The sequence below is a fragment of the Antechinus flavipes genome, chromosome 2, assembly GCF_016432865.1.
Source record: "Antechinus flavipes isolate AdamAnt ecotype Samford, QLD, Australia chromosome 2, AdamAnt_v2, whole genome shotgun sequence".
Taxonomy (NCBI): domain Eukaryota; kingdom Metazoa; phylum Chordata; class Mammalia; order Dasyuromorphia; family Dasyuridae; genus Antechinus; species Antechinus flavipes.
The window spans coordinates 465,031,813-465,053,162 of NC_067399.1; the positions used below are offsets into that span (position 1 = coordinate 465,031,813).

The 21,350-nt window shown below is 31.5% G+C and overlaps 1 protein-coding gene and 1 non-coding gene across 5 annotated transcripts in view; both read right to left on the reverse strand.

Moving 5' to 3' along the window:
* The window catches only part of RC3H2 (ring finger and CCCH-type domains 2), a 56,153-nt gene that overhangs the window by 21,782 nt on the left and 13,021 nt on the right, over window positions 1-21,350 (reverse strand). For all 4 annotated transcript variants that reach the window (XM_051979584.1, XM_051979585.1, XM_051979588.1 and 1 more), the window contains exons 5-9: window positions 20,691-20,866; window positions 15,347-15,547; window positions 14,670-14,802; window positions 14,423-14,541; window positions 5,244-5,356 (exon numbers count right to left, since the gene is read on the reverse strand). In XM_051979584.1, the coding sequence (XP_051835544.1) occupies window positions 5,244-5,356; window positions 14,423-14,541; window positions 14,670-14,802; window positions 15,347-15,547; window positions 20,691-20,866 (742 nt within the window). The remainder of the gene's footprint in view (window positions 1-5,243; window positions 5,357-14,422; window positions 14,542-14,669; window positions 14,803-15,346; window positions 15,548-20,690; window positions 20,867-21,350) is intronic.
* Window positions 14,883-14,994, reverse strand: LOC127552677 (small nucleolar RNA SNORD90). The gene has a single exon (XR_007951532.1). It is a non-coding gene; the product is annotated as a small nucleolar RNA SNORD90 (small nucleolar RNA).

Here is a 21,350-nt window from a genome sequence, read left to right on the forward strand (position 1 = left end):
AAAACTCCAAAAATTTTAGGAATAAAAGGCAATTTCCAAATGTATCTCTGAAATAAAAAAATTAAAAACTAATATTATTTGAATAGATACACACTAGAATTTTTTGCAGGTATAAAGATATTCTTTGTCCTTTCTCTTATTTGACAGTTCCAGAAATGATAGTAAAAGCAATGAGACAAAAGAAAGGAATAAAAGAGGTAAACATCTTCAAAAGGAAACCAAAATAAGTGTTAACATACAACACAGTGGCTTCCTGAGAAAAATTTAAAATCAGCAAACTGAGACAAACAAGAGTTCCAATACAGTGGCAGTATGTAAAACAAACTCACAAAAATTGTTAGCACTTATATACAGAAATAACAAAAACCAGTAGAAAATATTAATCAATTGACAAGTATTTATTAAGCATCTACTATATGACAGGAACTATGTTAAGTGCTAAGGTTAAAAAGACAAAAATGAAACAGTCCCTGTCCTAAAATAATAGAAAGTGTACAAAATATCTGAGAGTCAATTTACTCAAGATTTATATGGAAAACATTCTATTATTTGAATAGAATTATGATCTACCAATTTAAAAACAGTCATATTAATTAATCATAATATTACACTAATAAATTAAAAATAATAAGCACACTCTGAAACAATGAAACTCAACAAGCCAGTGTTTGGTAGACCCAAGAACATAGATTACTATGTCTCTATTTAACAACTGTTAAGAGAATTGAGAAACTCTTTGGTGAAAAATAGATTTAATATATAGTATTTTTATACAACATACCAAATATCAAGGGGAAAGAACAAATATAAAAAGTCGCATTATTTTTTAATTGAGAGGAAAAGGGACATGGAAGTGTCTTTCACATTTATTTAAGAATTCTTAAACACAGAAAATACCACAAAAATGAAATTCAAAACTTTTGAAAGAACAAAAATCAATGAAACAGGAAAAACTAAATTACTGTGTAGGAAAAAAAGCTTTGCATCAAAAAGCCAATAAACACTTAAAATTATGATATAAGGATATTAATACAGACATAAGACGTAAGAAATATTCCCTAATAGGTATGTGGTCAAAAGAAATGAACAGCTAACAAATTTAGAATCAAATACTGTCATCAACCATGTGAAAGAGTGTTCCAAATCACTAATAATAAAAAGAAGAAGAATAAAATAACTAAGGTTTTACCTCATATCCAAAGTGGCAGAAATAGCAAAAGATGGAAATAGTCAATCATGGAGAGGCTAGGGAAGGAAAGCTATGTTTATATCCTACTAATAGAATTGTTAAGTAATCAAGCCATTTGGAGAAAAAAAATCTTTTTTTTATAACTAAAATATTTCTGTGCTTTAATCCAGCAATGACATGTTAGGCATACATGTATCCTAAGGAAATCAAAAACAGAAACAAAGTTTTTATGTATGCCAAAATATTCAAAAGAGCACTTTTTGAGACAGCAAATAATTGGAAGCAAAGTACTCAACAATTAGAAAATGGGTAAACAAATGATGGCACATAATAGCATATAACTAGCACATAAAAAACAATAAATACAAGGAATTCAGAAAAACATGGAGAGGATAAAATAATGCAAAATGAAGTACAACAAAGAAAACAAAATTATACAACATATAAATGCATGTAAAAAAATTTAAACTGTTAAAAAAGGGTAAGAATCTTTAATGACTATCAAAGCATAAATGCAAAAAACAACAAAATGAATTGAATGAATGTAATTTAATTATGACATGCTAGGCTATACCTAGAAAAGTGATATGAAAAACTACTTTATTCCATTAAATGGATATGAAATGTTTCATATGCTGTCAGATACTACTGACATGCTGGTTGCTTTGTTAAAATGTTGAGTTTTTAAAAATATTAGCTACAAGGAAAGACTAACGGAGTAAAGGGCTTAAAGGGATTATGCTGGGAAATTAATATGATGTAAAAGTGAAAGATATTAATAATGCTTTAAAAAAAAAGAAAACAAAGATGTGAAGAGTTGTAACAGATCATGAAAAGGCTGAGTAGACCTTTGCTGGTAGGGAGAAAAAATCACATACTTCATTATTTTTCTTATGTAAAGGAAAAAATTTTAGTATTAATCCATATGCCTACTTTCCCACCTCTAGAAGTTTTTGGGTTTTTTTTAATAATTTACACACACATATCAAATGCATTCCTGGAAGTACAAGGAATAGGTGGCCTTTTAAAAATATATTGCAAACTGCTTCTTTCAGTTATACAAATGTCTGAAAAGTATATAAAATACAAGATTTCACTGTCCTTACTGACTAAAAAAAAAGTTATTGTATTCCATGAAGAAAATATCTTAAGAGCTCTCTAACAAAATTTCTCCTAAAAATATAAAAACTATAAAATATTTTTTGAAAGACTAATTAGAAATAACTTTATTTGATGATTATTAATTATTATTATTACTATCCTTCAATCTAAGAATAAAACAGAGCTATATACCTGCCAAAATTCTTTGCCACTGTGATGGAAGATATGCAACAAAATACAAATGGAAAAGGGATTCCCCATAGAATTTATGAGGTCCTCCAAATGATCTCATTTACAGATGACATTGTATTGATTACATTAACTCTAGAGAAACTGCATAGCTTTCTAAAATGAGATTTATAATCAACTCTAAATGGTTTAGAATTCATTCACATAAGAAAAAAGGAAAAGGATAAAGAATGCCCATTGTCCAAATGAAGATATAAGAAGAGAAGGCAAAATCACAGAACTTGTCCCTATGACTTAGATATAATGAGAATGGGCAATGAAATGGGCCCAAAATTGAAAGGGAAGAAAGTAGACTGAAATGCCTTCAGAAAATTCTACATAAATCTGATGTCTTTTTTATTCCCCTAGAAAAAAGGCAATATTCTTCTGATGATGTAATATTTCTGCAAGCTATAGAAAACCAGAGTCTTTAAAAATTTAAGTTGTGTGTCACTCAGAGCAATGGAGAGTTATATTATGTTCTCACAGGTTCCCATAAGTTCAACTATCAACTCTGTGCCCATCTCAGACTCAACTTTGAGCTCCCAATTATATATCAACATTATGTACTTACAATATCTCTCTCACAGTATGTCCTATAAATATCTCAAACCAAACAAGTCTGAAACATAACTTCTCATCTTTTCCCAAAAGTCACATTTATTTTCCTAATGTCCTAATCTTTACTGAGGGCTCTACTATTTTTCTAGTCACCAAGATTTAGAGTCATCCTCAACTCTTCATTTTCATTTCCTCTTTATATTCAATGTCTTCATTAACAACTCTTACATCCATCACCTTTTCTCAGTCTTCATGACCACCATACTAATTTGAGAAATCTTTACTTCTTGCCAAGACTACTGTAATTGTTTCTTAATTGTTCTCCACTTCATCTTTCACATAGTTGCAAAATTAATATTCCTAAATTTCAAGTCTAACCATGTCACTCCCCTCTCAAAAAGCTTCAGGATATAATACAAACCTAATTTAACACTTAAAAGCTGTTCAAAATCTAGTTCTAGTTTATCAAAATGAGTTATTTTATGAAATTTCCTCTCACATACTGTGAATGCAGAAAAATAATCACAAAAGCATCTTTCTCCATCTCACTAACATGAAGCCATCACACCTTTGGGTCCTCATTGCCCCTCATCAGGTCTACTATTAAGAATCTCCTAATTGGCTTCCCTGACTCAAGGTTGTCCCCATTCCAATTCATCCTCCTCTCATGGCTGCCACTGATTTTTCTTAAGTTAAGGTCTGACAAAAGCACTGATATACTCAATAAAGTTATAGGCTCCATAATGAATGAGATGAAATATAAACTTTTCTTTCAGACATTTAAAGCCCTTCACAACCTAACTACAATCTTTCTTATCCTAATCATGTTATTCTCTCACCCTCAAAAGTCTCGCCCAAGGATGTCAAACTCAAATGGAAATAAATCCCTACTAGCAGACTCAGAAAAACACAAATTAACATTATTTTGTATTTTGTTTTTGTTTTTAATTAAACATTTCTCCATTATATTTAATCTGGTTCACTCCATGCTCATCACCTGCCTAGAGTATGACAATTCTGGTCTAGCAAAACTAACCACTTTCTTGTATTCTCATAGGTTATTTGATCTCCTAGCTCTGTTTTGTCCTAGAATGTCTCTCCTTCTCACTCCAATCACATAGAATAGTTTACCTTCAAATACTAAGCTCAAGCACTAATTCCTTAAAACCTTTCCTGATTGCCTCAATTACCAGTGTCTTCCCTACTAGATGCTGAATTTACTTTCTACTTAAAATAAGTATTCTTATATGTGTACATGCTGTCACCCCTAAAAGAAAGTAAGCTTTTTGAGCAAGGGCTGTTTCATTTTTTTGTCTTTACATTCCCAACATCTGTAAATAGTTCCTGGAATACACTAAATACTTAAGAAATGGCTAGTGAAATAATTGAAGAGTTCAGGAATAAAGTATATGGGAGCCAGAAAAAAAAAAATAAAAGAAACCCATATTTTATTGCTAGGATAGCAATGTGGGAATATATGCCTTTATTTGCTGGCACACTATTTATGTATTTCAGAGTTTACTGCACAGACTATGGTTTAAAAATACATTGAACAGCCTATTAGGGATGTTAGCACCGATTAGATGCTGACAGGGACAGAACAAATAGCACGAGAAGGACCTCTTCCAGGCTTTCCCTAGAAGATAAAAACTGGATGGGACGAATGGGACCCTTGAACAGTTCAAGTATACCTTCCAGGAAAGGCTACTTGTTTTATAGTAAATTTGGGTTGACAATTAAATCCTATATATTCTTCACAAATTTTTCATTATAACTCTAAAAGATCATCTGCCAAGTCACATGTTATCTAAGTTGGTGGAAGGAGTCCTCAAATAAACAAACAAAAAAAATGACAGATTCTTTATGTAATTCTTCAAACGAGAAGCTTGCTCATGTTTAATTAAGTGGAAGTGCTGACCGTGGTTCAATTATGGTACCAAAAGTACAGATCGCAATAGAGAAAAAGATTCCAAAATATTTTTGACATACATTTTATTTAATTCTTGGGCAAATGGCAAATAGAAATTTAGTAATGTAAAGCATTTATAAAGTGAGATTATCTGTATCTTCTAAATCTGTTACAAAATTAATAAATGGATTATTATATTTCCATAACTATAAGACAGTACTCTGAACCACCATAAGGTAAATTTCTCATACTTACTTTTCAAGCTCTTCCTGAGAATGAGCAAATGTACAATTTGTTCCTCGTGGACACCCCCCCTGCTGTCGTAGATCTCGGCACATACTAGTTTTATATTTGCTATTTGGCTGCGGCTAAAAAAGAAAAATAAAAAGTGATTGCATTTAAGATGCCAATACTGTTTAAATTTATAGGAAAGGAAAGAATAGTTACTATTCATCTCTGGATATTAAACTCTTTCAAACTGTACCCTTAACTAGATTTTCTCATTAAATGTGTGAATTGCTCAGTTTGTCTATTGCTAGGTAACTACAAGAGAAGTCCCACTCTGTTCAAAACAGGAACCATTTAAGACAACCTTTTGTAGATTAGCTCAAATTGTTTCAAATGTCTTAACTATGCACTGGGAAGAAAATAACACAAAGATTCTCACAAACATTAAAGCACATTACTTCTTTATCAACTTAAAATTCTCTATTACCATCAAAACAAAATATTTTAACATTTAAATAACAAAATCTAGAACTTATAAAAGATTCTATAAAAGAAAAGCATTTCCAAATATTTTGATGTAAATATGACAAATGCAGACTTTGAGGCCAATTATCTAGACAAACTACTGGATCTCCTCAATGAGAGATCATGGTTGCTTGAAAGAGTTTGGACTGGCCACCAAAATTGGAGAGAGTAGGGGAGAGAAAAGAGATGAAGAATACTTTGTCAAGATAAAACATGCAATTGGACAGATGTACGTGAGTTAGATCTGGGACAAGTACTATATATAGACAAGAGGCTGGGCTCAAAGTCAAAAAGAGGGGAAAAAAAACTAAACCACAAATATGAAACTGCATGACATTTTCAATTATCCTAAGGAGCTGATAACAATAAAAGTACCTATTATAAATGAGAATTCTTCAGGTTATGTGATACAGCTGTGAATCTTAAAATTCATTTAAGTTTAACAAATATGTATCAAGCACCTACTAGATGCAGAAAACTATCAGTCAAGTCAAATAACATTTATTAATTATCTACTATGTGCTAGAGATACAAAATGTGGCAAAAAGATGGTCCCTGCCCTTAAGAAGTTATAATCTAATGGTATTATACAAAACAGAACAAAGGAGAAATTCAGACAAAATACTATAGGAAAATAGAAAAAACAAGACATTTTTATACTTTCAGTGTAGACATCAGCAAAGAATGAGAAATGTTACCTAACTGAATAACAATAATAATTTCAACAAACACAAATAAGGAATGATTGCATCCTAGGAATAGAAGACAATTTATGTAAATTCAGAGAAAGAAGAAAGCAGGATAGGATATCATAAAAAGTAGTAGTCCAGTTTGGCTGGAATACAGAGTAGATCTTGTTCAGTTCTTAGTGGAACAGTTTAAAAGCAAGAGTAATAAACTAAATATTGCCCATAACAGGGCAACTAAGTTTCTCCATGACTTCAGTACCTGGTTTTATAATCTTTCTCTCCTCTGCATCTCCCATCCTTATTACTGGGGCCTGAGACATACATATTGATACTCCTTCAAAAATTCTAACTACTGCTTTCCGCAACATAATAATTTCCCATGACTTAACTCCTCCACTCAACCTTAGCAAAACAAAAAATTAGTCATACTTTTAGTCTTGCCAAGACCTACAAATATACCACCTCTATATTCAAGAATTCTGGAATCCTTTTATTCAATTTTATTTTTTTGCATTCTACTTCTCTTCCTTGCCTTTCTTTACCAAAACATACTCTTTTAAACACACCATGACCTCTAATCCCTCAATCCTTTTTTTCACTCCTATGCCATTACTTCTGCACTAGTCAATCTTTTCTTCTTCTTGAACTTTTGGTGAACCAGCTGAATTACACTGTCCTCTTAAATCCTTGGTTCCCTTATACTCAACTACACTATCAAGTCTCACCCCCCAGATGACTTTCATCACCTACTGATTTTGTTCATACATATATATGTTGCTAAAGAAGGTAGGGAAAATCATCCAATCATTCTGATTGAGTCCACTATAAATTTTATGTTACACAACCTCTACTGGACTATCATTGCTAGGAAATCTTTCTATTATCTCCCAAAGTACTCATTACTCCATTCTCCACAGCAGCTATTCCAACCTTTTGAACCTCCCATGGCTTCCCTCTCCTCACTCTAAAAGGAAAAGCATACATTAAGAGAGAAGCAAGAGGGATAGTAGCATTCTATATTAAGTGTATTTATAAGAGGAAATCCAGAAACCAGGGGGATAAATATGGTGGTGAGTTTCTAATGAAGCAAGAAACAAAAACAATAGTATTGTTCTAGGAGCAAAATACTGATTACCTAGACAAGAGGAACAATTACAATTTGGGAAATTTCAAACACTAGATTTGAGTACATGACCCTCCCCTTCTTCCTCCCCTCTTCCCCCTTTAACCCAAAGCTTTCTCATTTTCAAAAGCAAAATAGGTAATAAATGTGTTATTTGACTAAATGATTATTTCATCCATTAAAAAGCAGAGGAACCAACAAGAGGAATTTCTATTATGGATCAGAGGCTGACCAACAAGAAAGAGCTTAAGTAGAAATAAAATGAAAAGCAGAAAAATAAAAGAAGATCAAAGATACAAAGACCCAATATACAGAAACATATTTATAGTAATACTTTTTGCACTTGCAAAGTAGTACTAGTAAAGTAGAAATAAAAGTAGGGAAATAAAAGGAAATCAAAGACAGAAATATCCAATATGCACCAAGATGTTTATAGTAATATTTTTTTATACTAGCAAAGAAATAGAAACAAACTAGATGCCTAATAATTGGAGAATAACTAAATAAATTATAATATTCCACTAGTATCATCAAGACATCAAAAAAGAAAAAAAAAGAAATCATGCTGAATAGATACCTTTATCAAATTTTGGGAGAAATATGAATGATTCATATAAGATAGGAAGGGAACAAAAGAACTGCAATCTGTATTGGTTGCAAACTACTGAATTAATGAGACCAAAAACCTAATCAAGTACATGAATGTAATGGAATATCACTTTGCTGTATTAAGAACAAAGGTAGATAGTTAGATTTATATGAATAGATGCAAAGTGAAATAAACAGACTCAAAAAAATATATACACCACTACAACAACATAAATGGAAAGAACAAAAATAAAAATACTATGTAATAATCAAGTTAAACTCTGAAGAATAAATATGAAAATCCATCTCCTTTTATTATAAAGGTAAGAGAACATGGAGATAGAACACAGCACATATCATCTGACTTGATCATGAGTAGATTAGTTTTCATTAATATTTTTTACCCTTTCTTTTTTTTTTTTAAATAAAATTCATTAAAAGACCCAGATCTCAGGGATGGTTTATATTATACTGGGAAAATTAAAATTGCAAAAAGATATTAATAAAAATAAAATCAAAGAAATAATGGAGGAGATGGGGGAAAACCACTGTATCACAGTTTATTACAGAGGATAGAAAGAAACAATGCACAGTTTCACATGTATCTTGGATCTGGGGAAAACAGATTTCAAAATTAAAAGATAAGTAGGACCCAAAGGCCAAATATTTTACAAAGGAAGTTGGCCCAAGACAAATGGCAAGCTCAAGAACACAATTCCAGTCATAAACAGAACTTATTCCTACTAGATACAAAGAGTGTGCTGTTTTTTTGTAGAAGGGAAAAATGGAAAACAAAGATGTTGCTACCCATTGATAGGGGAGCGGCTGAACAAACTGCTAAATAGTATAATGGAATTATTATAATGTAAAATAGCAAACAGGAATTCAGAAAGACATGAAAAGACCAGTGTGAACTGATGGAAAGTAAAAATAAGCACAACAACAATAATATATGCATTGAGCATAAATTAAAACATTAAAAAGTTAATCAAGATCAATTTAATTATGATGATCTATTTTGATTCTTAAGAATAGCTACAGAGGACTGGAAGACTACTGAAGCAGAATATTGAATAGAGTCAGATAGTTTTACCATCAATTAATTTTGCTTAACTATTTCTTTTTATAAGGGAGAGTTAAATTGGTGGAGTGAGTATGGGAGTAGAGGTATTGAGAAATGACTATGATATTTAAAAAAAAAAAAAAAAAGACAGCAAAAAAACTTAAGAAAAAAAGGGTATCTACTTGAAGACACCAATGTGGAAGGACTATGAACTCATAGATATACTCAAGTTTTCAAAATATATATAGATATAGGACAAATCACTGAGAATGAATAATGCCAGTTTTACCAGAATTTTATCAAATGTACTAAAAAGCCAGAAAGAAACAAACAAAAAAAAAAGGTTGGAATGAATCTGAAGGCAACCAAAATGATTTTAAGCTATGAAATAGGTAAGAGCAGGATCAAAGAAAGGATAGGGAATTGCTCAAAATATACAAGAAAACAAACAATTCCTAGTTTTTTCTATTTATTTTCGTCCCCTCTTCAAAGTAAAATAATTTGTAGACAGGGAAAAAGAAGAAAAATCATTAGAAACCTAAATTATACAGAGATAATTATCTTCCCCAGTATTCAATGAGTTTAAGTCACAAAGCCTAGACAAATTTTTGTCATTTTGAGCTGCTGAGTTTTCAAAGATCAGTGAAAAGATCTTGAAAAGATGAGCACTCTGAATGGCAAATAATCCAATTAAAAAAAAAAAAGGAGAACAGCAGAACTTGACTACAAACCAATGAATGAGCTTCACTTGCTACCCACGAGAAAATTCTAGAAAACATTAAGAACAATTTTAAAAGGCAGTGATCACTAAAACAAGGCTTCCTCAAAATCAAATCAAACTAATTTCATATCCCCCTTTTTTGGATAGATTAGTAAACTAGTATAAAAATGGAATGCTATAGGTATAATATACTTAAGATTTTGATATTATGTTTACAAATTAAATGGTGATCACAGTATAGTTTGGTGAATTTGAAACTAGTGAAAAAGTGAATCCTAAAAAGAGTAATCATTAATGGGTTAGAATCAAAGAGAAGGTCTATAGTGTCATAGGGATTAATCCTTGGGCCTATGCTCTTGAACATTTTATTAAAGACTTAAAATAATATTACTTATGCTTTTAAAATTACATGGAAATTACATGATATTTGGAGATAAAGCTAACACACTGGCTGACAAATCTACAACAAAAATAACAAAGTAGAATAACAAAACTGAATGTAATTTACTTCACTGTATCTGGAGCAGTCTAGGCCTAATGAACGTCCTGAGGAGGACAAATTCATATCACCAACTAGTCTATAACATAAAATCTTAAGAGAATTTTAATGGAGCACTTAACTGGAGGTTAAGAGGATTGCCCAGGATTGGAAAGTAAATTCTGTATCAAAGGCAGGACTTGAACTAAAGTCTTCCTGACATGAAGGCCAGTTTTATATCAATTATGCCATACTGTCACTCTAGTGGAAAGAAGAAATGAAACTGGAATATAAAATTCTACAATAGGATTGAAAATACAGTATAAAGTTTAATGGTTAGAGAACTGATCCTTTACAAATTTGAATGGACTGTGAGTTCAATATAATACAACAGTATGAGATAGCAGTCAAAAAAAGGGAATAGGATCTTAATCTATTCAGGACAAGTCATGCAATAGATGCTGCCCTGCTTAAATCTATATATAAAATGTGTTCTAGGAATCAAGACAAGCTTGAGCTTATTTGGACAACAGTGGCTAAAGTGCTGGACTTAGACTCAGGAAGATCTGAATTCAAATATGGCACCAGATACTTACTAGATGTGCAAACATGGGCAAGTTATAAACTACTGTTTGCCTCAGTTTCCTCCTCTGTAAAAAGGGGATAATAATGGTCCCTGCCTCCAAGGATTGTTGTGAAGATTAAGAAAGATAATATTTTTAAAGCACTTAATATAGTAACTTGGCATACAGCAAAAGCTATATGTTAACTATTATTGTCATACAAGTATTAGAATGAACTAAGGATGTTTAAAAGTTTAAAGGAGAAATGATTTAAAAGGAACATAACAGCTGACTTTAAATTGTATGTGAAAATCAATAATGTATGTAGAAAGGGGAATTAAATTTGCTTAGCTTGGCACTATTGGGAAGAAGTGGGAGCAATGGGAAGAAACTGTAGCTATGTTAAACTCAGTGAAGAAAAATGCCTTAATTCAAGCTTCGCAAAAAAAGAATAGGCTGTGTAAGACATCAATTCACTCTCACTGAAGTTCTTCAAACAGTTTGGAAAATGATCTGTTAAAAATGTAGAAAACATTTCAGGTTAGTTGTAAGTTGGAATAGGGTGCTGAGATGCCCTCAAATATATTGTAATGTCTATATCTTTAACATCATTGTTAGAATTATGTGTTAGGGAGATTATTTTGGCACTATGTGACGGATGACTTAAAGAGAAAAGAGATCATAGTGTAAAGACAAAGATATCAAATCAAAATTAGAGGACAAATAAAAGGAACCAGAAAATATGAAAAGATGTAAGGAGGTTGAATCAGCATAATATGCACTAATGACTTGAATGTACCACAAAAGACATCAAGGAAGCATAAAAAGAGAAGGAAAAATGGATAGGTCACATATTGTAAATAAGAGATAGGAGATGGATAAATCAAATGGAGCAACCAAAAATACTGCTATGTTTTTTTTTTTTAAATGAATGAGTTCTCCAGCATTGAAAAGATACATCTATAAAACAAATAAATGGATTGTGTGATCTGTACAATAAAGATAACCGTGTTGATGACAACATGAATTCAGTGAACAATTTTTTTGTTCTTTCCATTTATATTAATCATTGTAGTTATTTTTCCTGATTCTTCAATTTATATCAATTCCTAAGTCTTCTCTTACTTCTCTCTAGTGGACATATTCACTATTTCTTATAGCACAGGGAGTTACTGCAGCAGTTTTCACATTCATGCACCACAATTTGTGAAAACAGACTCCTGTCAATTGGCATCTTTATTTCCAGTTTTTTGCTACCATAAAAAGTACTACTTGAATTATTTTTTAAAGCCATTATTCTTACCCACTTAAGATTTCCTTTAAAAATTAGGCATCATTTTCTTTGAAACAGGAAAGCCTATGAAGCAGCAAACATCAAAACCCTTTGGTACTGGTTAAAAAATAGAGAAGTAGATCAATGGAACAGACTAGAAAAGGGAGAATCAAATAATGGAGCTACTAACCCAGTATTCAATAAATTTCAGGTTTATTTTATTCAGCATAAATTACTTAGGAAAAAACTCCCTTTTTTAAAAAAGAACTGCTGGAAAAACCAGGAAGAAAGCAAATCTACTAGAAATTAGGCTTAGAGCAACATGTTATACCATATCCCACAATGAATTCAAACTATACAAAATAAAAGATAATAAAGTAGTAAAGGATAAGAATATATAATTCTTAAAAGAATTGCAAACTGTTACCAATTATGTGAAAGAATGTTCCAAAGCATTAATAATATAAGCAATGAAAATCAAAACAACCCTGAGGTTGTACCTCAGACTCAGCAAAGAGGATAATAATTACAGGTTTATGTTACAGGAAAAGCATGTTATGGAAAGGCAGCAACAATGATGAACTGCTGACAGAACAGTAAATTAGTAAAACCATGCTATAAAACAATTTGGAATTATGAAAATCAAGAGTCCAAAATATCTATATCCTTTGACCCCAAAAACACTCTAGCTAAGTATATACACCAAAGAGATAAATAATATAAAAGTTTCACATACTACAAAATATAACATCAATTTTCATGGGAGCAAAGAACTAAAAAAAAAATAAATGTCTCATCACTTGAGAAGTGCCAAACAAATTTTGGTACATGAATACAACAGACTAATACTGTGCTATAAGAAACAATAAATATTAAGAAGCATATTAAGAAGTACTGAAGGAAATGAACTGATGCAAAGCAAATTCAGTAGAGCAAGAAAATAATATGAATAATGCCTATAATAATATAACTGAAAAAGAATCACAAACACAGAAAAAGAATGCTGTAAAATTATTTTAAAGATAAGCTTTTTTGCCCCTTCTTTTTCTTCTTATGGCTCTCTGGGGGAAGGGTAGAATAAAGGGGAAAATTTAGATGATATGAAGATAAATAAAAACTTTAAAAAAAAAAAGAAAATAACAAACTAAATATTCATCTTTTCTCAATTACTTTAAAACTATCAAGAAAGAAAAATAAAGTACATCCATTCCATACATGTCACTTATTAACAAATCATAACAAAGTATATTGTCAGGAATCCCAAGAACCTTTCAAGGAATTTGCAAAGTTCAAACTACTTTCATAATACTAAAACGCTTTAATTTCTAAAATGGAAAATATTAACATAACCCATATAAATAAACGCTCCTTTGCTGAAGAGGTAGGGAGTACTCAATAATTTTGGATGTAATACCATAAAATATTTCTGGTAATCACATTTTGGCAACCTTTGGCAAAAGATAAAACTCTGAAGAAAAAGACAAAAATATTTTGAAATACATTGAATGCCTATTGTCTCCAAACTCTTGCTGATGAGTGCTAAGAACTTCTGTTGGTTGCTCCTAATACTAGTACTACTATTAGTAGTAATTAATGTAGTATTTTTAATTTTGCAAAAAACTTTGCACACATTATCTCATTTGTTATTCACAACAGTCCTATGATATAACTTATTACTACATTCACTTTAAGGTTACAAGAGAGGATAGGCAATTATAATAAGTTAATAAGTAACTGAGGCAGGATTTTAACTCAGATCTTCCTAATACCAAGTCTAGATCACCTTCCACTGTACCAACCAAAGGTCACAAAAGAAATAGTTTTCTACAAAGGTAAGGAAGGAATAGAAGAACATCAAGCAAGAATTATATCACTGACTCTTACTAGAAACATATCTTACAGAATTATTATTAATTTTTGTTGTTGTTTAGTCTTTTTCACTTGTATTTGATTCTTCATGACCTAAATTGGGATTTTCTTGGCAGAGGCACTGGAGCAATTTGCCATTTCTTTAAGCTCATTTACAGATGAGGAAACTGAGGTAAAAAGGATTGTGACTTGCCCAAAATCACACAACTAGAAAGTATCTGAGGCCATATTTGAATCCAGGTCTTTCTGACTCCAGGCACCAAGTTGATTCATTATCTATTTTTAAATTGTCAGATAAAACATATTATTCTTACCTGTGGTGTTTCATGGCCTTTACGACTATAGTTCTGAATAAAGTCCACAAGTCCATGCACCACAGTCTTTACAGCAACCATTGCATTTTCTAATTGCTCCCAAGTTGGTGAGACAGCATCTAAAATGATGCGACATAAGAAAAAATGTAAGCAACATTCAATTTAGTGACATTTTTATAAAAAATTAAAGTGTTTGTGTAAAAGAGTAGAATCAAAATTTACAAGCAATTGGGCTTTGTTCACATACCTGGATTAGGATCTATGTTTGCAAGAAGTTCCAAATGAGGTCTCAATCGATTTAGGTTTGCTGGATCACCTGTACGCTGCAAAACAATTGTCAACTCCTGGACACTCTTTGCAAAGGATTCTGGAGACTGAAGCTGATAAAATGAAGATATTAAGGCATTCAACTTGATACAAATAACTATTTGAAATTCAAACTATTTTTCTTTTCTCTTAAAGTTTTTCATGTGTCTTCAGATTTCACAGAATGATTATCAGTGATGAATTTAATTCCCATCTCAGAATCTGCCCTATGAAACTTCATCATGAGACACTTTGAAAATCCATAACCCACATTTCCCTAGTGCTTTCAAATATTTAAGTATTCTTCTCATGATAACCCAAGTAGATAGTTAAAACTGGTACTATTCCCAATTTGCAGATAAGTAAGCTTGAGATCTAAAAGGAATAAAATGACTTGCTGTTAACAGTTCACATCTAGGTAACTGGCAAAATGTGGACTTGAATTCAGTTCCAGACTATGAGAAAAATGGGGACTTTACAAACAATTTTTTATATTGCTGTAACATAATTAGATAAATATCTTTTCAAATAGTTGGTAGCTTTTGTCATGCTGCAATCTGAATTTTAAAATTTTTATTCCCATAACTTAGGAAAAAAATTAGTTCTCACTTCACAAACCTTATCAATGATGGACTGCATATGTGATTTATGTGCCAAATCACCATAGAGAAGTGAAGACCACTGTTCTGGTGATATACGAAGCCCTGCTTCCATAGCAATATGAACTATCTGGGCATCATGCTCCCTCCTCAAAGCCTCATAACTTCTAAATTCTTCCTTTAGCTGCATCAGAGAAGAATCTTCATCCCTTTTGGTGACCTGAAAAATCATAAGAAAACAAAAACAGCAAAAATTCCACCTTTTTAGAATGAGCCAGAAAATTGCCTGTAATTATTCACTAGATATTTTAGAAACTAGCACCAATTTTTTTTTTTTTTTTGCTTTAATGAGGGGAAAAAACCTGCCTGAAACAGCACATGCATACACATTAACAACATATAGAAATTTAATGAACTTTCTTAACACCAGAGTTGACAAGAATACTTACACAATTTTTGTATAAGAAATCAGCCTTTGCACTCACATGGCTTTTTTTACAAAATGAAAAAAATGTATAATTTTATTAATTTCTATAGTGATTTATTTGCTAAGAAAGAGTGAGATCTGACTACTGTTACGACTCAAATGATATAGATATCGTTCACATTTTAAATTAAAATCTTTCAGATTCTCAGATGATGCTATCTGCTTTTCTTAAAAATTATACAGATATCATTAGCACATTAAACTTTTAGTTTAGTGTAATGTGTTTCAGTCTGGTTCATGAGAAGCTCTTAATACATGAGTTTTCCACATATCTGCTTAAGGTGCAAACTCATAATTTGAATGCTACGAGGACATTATATTACCAATGCAGATAAGCAACTGTTCTGCATCTTAATGTCTTATAGAGTTGCTTGGAGCATTAAAAGTTGAAATAACTTGCCCATAGTTATGTAAATCATATGCCTCAGAGGGAAAGACCTGAACCCAGGCACCTGATTAGAATGTTGGTTTTCATACTATGAATATTTAATAAATTGTTATGAATTATTATGAATTTAAAGAATTAAATTAATATAAAATTCCATTAAGAGTGACAGCAAAATTTTAGAATCAATCACCAAATATTGATTAACCATCTACTATGTGCTAGGCACTGTTTGCTTCTAGATATAGCAGTTTAAAGAATGAAACAATCCTTACTCACATGGAACTTATATTCTAATAGGGAGACAAGTACAGGGATAAATACATATGGCATAAATATTAAGTGAAAAAATACAATTTTGTACATAATAGTTAAGCAGAAGTTATTTGAAGAGAGAGACTAGCAATGATGGGGCATCAAGAAAAGCTTTGTGCTTGAATATGGTGCTTGAACGACATCTTTATAAGAAAAGAGGTTCCATGAGGTAGTGATAAAGAATACATTTTAGGCAAGAAGGATAGTTAGTAAAACACATGGATGGGGTACATTGTATGTAAGGAATATAGAGGCCAGTGTTGGAGGGAGATTACATGGTCAGATCTGCATTTGAGAAAAATTACTTTAGCAAAATTGCATAGAAAAGACAAATATAGAAAAAGATTTAATAAGTCAGGCAGACCAATTAGGAAGCTGTTATAAAAATCTCGGTGAGAAATGATAAAGGCATAAACTAGGGCCATAGCTATGTGAAAAGAAGAGGTCAAGACATAGAAATGGTATGATTTGACAACTGACTGCATATATTAAGTGAGAGTGAACAGACCTGGAAGATTACAAGAATGATAATGCCTTCAACATTAACAGTAAAATTTGGAAGACAGGAGGGTTTTTAAGTAAAGATGAGTTTAGTTTTAGGCAAGTTAAATTTAAGAAGTCTTGGGGAAGTTCAATAAGCAATTGGTGATATAAAGTAGATACCAGAGCAGGGAGTAGATACAGAAAGATATATGAGTATGGGTATAGATTTTTATACATACACATATATATAGAAAATGGAAAGATATGCATATGCATGTATATCTTCATTATTTGTATATACATTATGTATTGTTACAAAATACATATATATATTATGAATATTATATGAAATATATATGTATATGTGTATATACATATACAAATATATAAGATATAGGAAAAATTATGAGTTATTATACATGTTAGTTAGAAAAAAAATCTATGAAAGATGATGCAATTCCCCCAGAAAAAGAATAGAGGAGAGAACCATGGAGAATATTCAAAGTTGGAAGGCATGATATAGATAAGACAGTAAAAGAGACTGAGAAGGGACAGTCAGACAGGTAGGAAAAAAAAGTGTCAAAGAATAGTGTCAAAGGAAAAAACCTAAAGTGGAAGGTATTTAAAAAGAGAGGAAAGTCAGTACTGTCAAATCAAGAGAGATCAAAAAGAATGAGAACAAAGAGGAAAAACTCAAATTTGGTAATTAAGGCATTACTGTCAACAGTATACCATCATTTCTTTAGTCATTTTCTAATTGACAAGCTTTAGAAAATGAAATGCCATAAGAAATGAAGAGATGATTCCAGATAAACCTGGGAAGATTTACATGATGATAAACAAAGTGAGGAGAACCAGGAGAATAACTTATATACCATAACATTAATTGTAAAAGGGAACAATTCTAAAAAGACTACCCAATGCAATGATCAACAATCACTCCAAAATACTGAGTAACTGATAAAGAAGGCTGCTAACATCGTAACAGAGAACTGATACACTAATAAACAAAATAAGACTCATTTTTGATTGTAGTCAAAATGGGAATTAATTTTGCTTGACTAAATTTATCTGTTTACAAGGTTTTTTGTATTTCCACCCCCACTGGAGGAGGAGATAGGTTATGGGAGGTAGGAGGAGAAAATATAATTGGGGAGAGAGAGATGATTGGTAACTTTCAAGAGAGCAATTTCAGTTGAATGATGAGGTCAGTCATACTCATTCAATTTTTTTCAACCAGAAATTATTGAAAACATTATGCTAGGTACTGGTTCCTATCCTAGTGCTATTTACAAGGTAGCAAAGAATATGACAAGCAAGCTTAAGCATAGAATAGGTATAGTGTACAATACAAGATAACAAAAGCACAAGAAACAAGATAATGTTGAAGGGATTATAGAAGTACAGTATTGTTGGTGTTATGAATCAATATCACTATTTTGGAAAGCAATTTGAATTTTGCAAATTAAGTAACTAAAATGTCTATCCCCTTTGATTCAGAGATTTCATTACTAAACTTATCCCAAGGAGGTCACTGTAAACAAAGTTCTCATATATAACAATTTTTATATGTTCATTTTTCATGACAGCAAAGAATTGGAAGCAAAATATCTATCAACTGAATGGCTAAAAAATATTGTGATATGTGAATATAATGAAATAATACCAAAGGATATAGCTTCTAGGGGAGAGAGCAGTAGGGAGGACACCCTGACCTTGGGGTCCTTCTGTTCTAACAATCTGTCAGTGATTCTAAGTCTTCTGGTTTTGGAATCGATAATCCCGAAGTCCTCCTCAACTTAAGAGTTGTTCTGGCAAACTGTCTGTCAATGATTGTAAAAGTCTTCTGGCCCAGGAATATAATAATATTTCTTCCCTTAGATTTTAAGGAAGATATATTTGTGATCCTGAGGCTCTCTGATCTTAGAATGCTAATATTCTAACAATCTGTTGGTCAACAAACATTACAGACTGACAGATAATCTGCTGGTCAGAGATAACCAAGTTCCGGAGACAGGGTGAATAGATCACTCCTCAGTTGTGTCTCTGGGCCATAAAATTACTGTATCACTGACCAGATAAATTAGTCTTCTTACTCTTGGTTCTTTGCTAAATTCTTTTGGAACTTAGCCAGCTTTAATTGACTTTACAATTACAGCAAACTCTGCTCCTTGACTTGGAAGATGGGTTCAAGCCTGAAAATGCTTTTACAACACCTCGCTACACAGGTCTAAGAATTCAACCTTTTAGGGTCCCTTCTGAATCTCAACAATACTACTCTAAAAAATGATGAAATGTGATAAATACAGAAAAATATTGAAAGTCTACATGAAATAAGTAAAAAATAATAAAGTAAACAAAATAGAGCCTAGAAAACAAACAATATACATAATAATTACGAACATCTATTTGGAAAGAACAAAAAAAGTTTGAAAAAAATTGAAAAATTTTAAAGAGCAAATGTGGCTTCAAAGAAATACAAAAAGAGAGCTCCGCCTCACTCCTTTATAAAGGCAGGAGGATCCACAAATGTGGCATATTGTACTTGTTTTCAACAGTAAAAGCAGGCAAAATGACAACAATATAAACAGAAACAACCACAAAACAAAAGTAATGTTGCAAAATTATAAAGAACAAATATTTCTCTTTTAAAAAACTAAGAAAGAGGAGCAGCTAGGTGGTGATAGAACACCAGCCCTGAAGTCCTCAGACACTTAACACTTCCTAGCTATGTGACTAAAAAAAAATTTTAAAACTTCCTTGAACTTTTACAGAAGTGGGAGGCCTATACATGTGAAACACTATAGATTTACAGACTTTTTCAAAGTACAGACTGATTTTGATTTGATATTTTCTTCTTTAAAAATTGCTCCCTGAAAGGGGGAAAAAAGAAAGTAGATGAAAGAAATATGGAAAAAACCAAAGACATCATAAAACATAATTAAAGGAAAAAATTCTGTAATACACTACAAGAGCAAAAAAATGTACAAAATTTTATGATTTAAAAAAGTATCATGCCACAATTCAGGGTAAGTATTAATGGCAGGAAAAAACCCACATACATTGAAATAATAAAACAGAGTCATCTTCTGGTTTATATTTATAGCAGTCTCTTTGGTGTTGTTTTCATTTTCTTAGGAATGATAGGTTCAGTGGCACAATGAATAGAAAGGACATATTGAATGCCATAGTGAAGAAACATGAAATACTTTTGGCATATATTCCTAAATTCCAATATTGCTCCAAAAGAGAGCATCATCCAGGCAAAAGCAAGCTTAAGAAACAAGACAATAATATATGCAACCAAGAGAATCATATGCACAGTGACTATAAAAATGAAAATGAAAAGATGGCTAAAAGTGATTAAAAAACCAAAGAAGCTTTTAAGATGACAGTTAATAAAACAGATTATTATATAAATCAGAGAGGTATAAGACTAGCATAAAATATTGTTTATATCATGAGATGCAAAAACTAGCTTACTTAGGGAAAGTTGAAGAGTTGGGACATGGAGGGGCAAACAAAGTTGAGTTAACAGAGAGAAAGAATATAGATATTAATAAAAACTTTTTTTAAAAAAATAAATTTTAATTTTTTCTTGTTTATATACCTGGCTTTTAACATTTGGCAATTTTTGTTTAAAATTAACAAAATGATGAACATAAGCCATCATTTTTAATTTAAGTGTCATACCTTAAAACAAGAAGCACGATACAGTAGCTGCACAACATGGCCAATACTTGTTTTTGATGCCTGAGGAAATCTTGGTTCCAGTCTTTGGACAACAAAAAGTACCAAAACTTTCCTTGAAAGAGCAGAACCATCTTCCAGGGCCAGTAATACCAACTTTAAGGCCTCTTCTTGCATAGCTGGAAACAATTAAGTCATAAACATAGAAGTAATTTTAATTGAAAAACTCTGTAATCTTTTATTACAGAGCATATAGACCAGCATATAGGATTTGTGTTAATTCGTTACCCAAAAATGCTATGCTATTTAATATGGTTAGGATGTCATAATAATACAATTCACATAAAAGAAAAAGGAAGATACTTTCATTTATTCTTTATTAAGCACCTAAAATATCTGAATATCAATGGGGATAAAAAGCTTACAAGGCAAACAATGGTAAAGGTTAAAAAAAAAAAAAAAGCCATGAAATGCCATTTGAATAAGGAAACTCTTTATCTCTATGGTTTGTCATTCAGTCATTTCAGCTGTATCCAATTTTATTTGACCCCATTTGGGGTTTTCTTAGCAGAAATGCTGGAGTTGTTTGCCATTTCCTTCTCCAGGAAGAAAGATGAGGAACCTGAGGTAAGCAGGGTTAAGTGATTTACACAACGTCATACA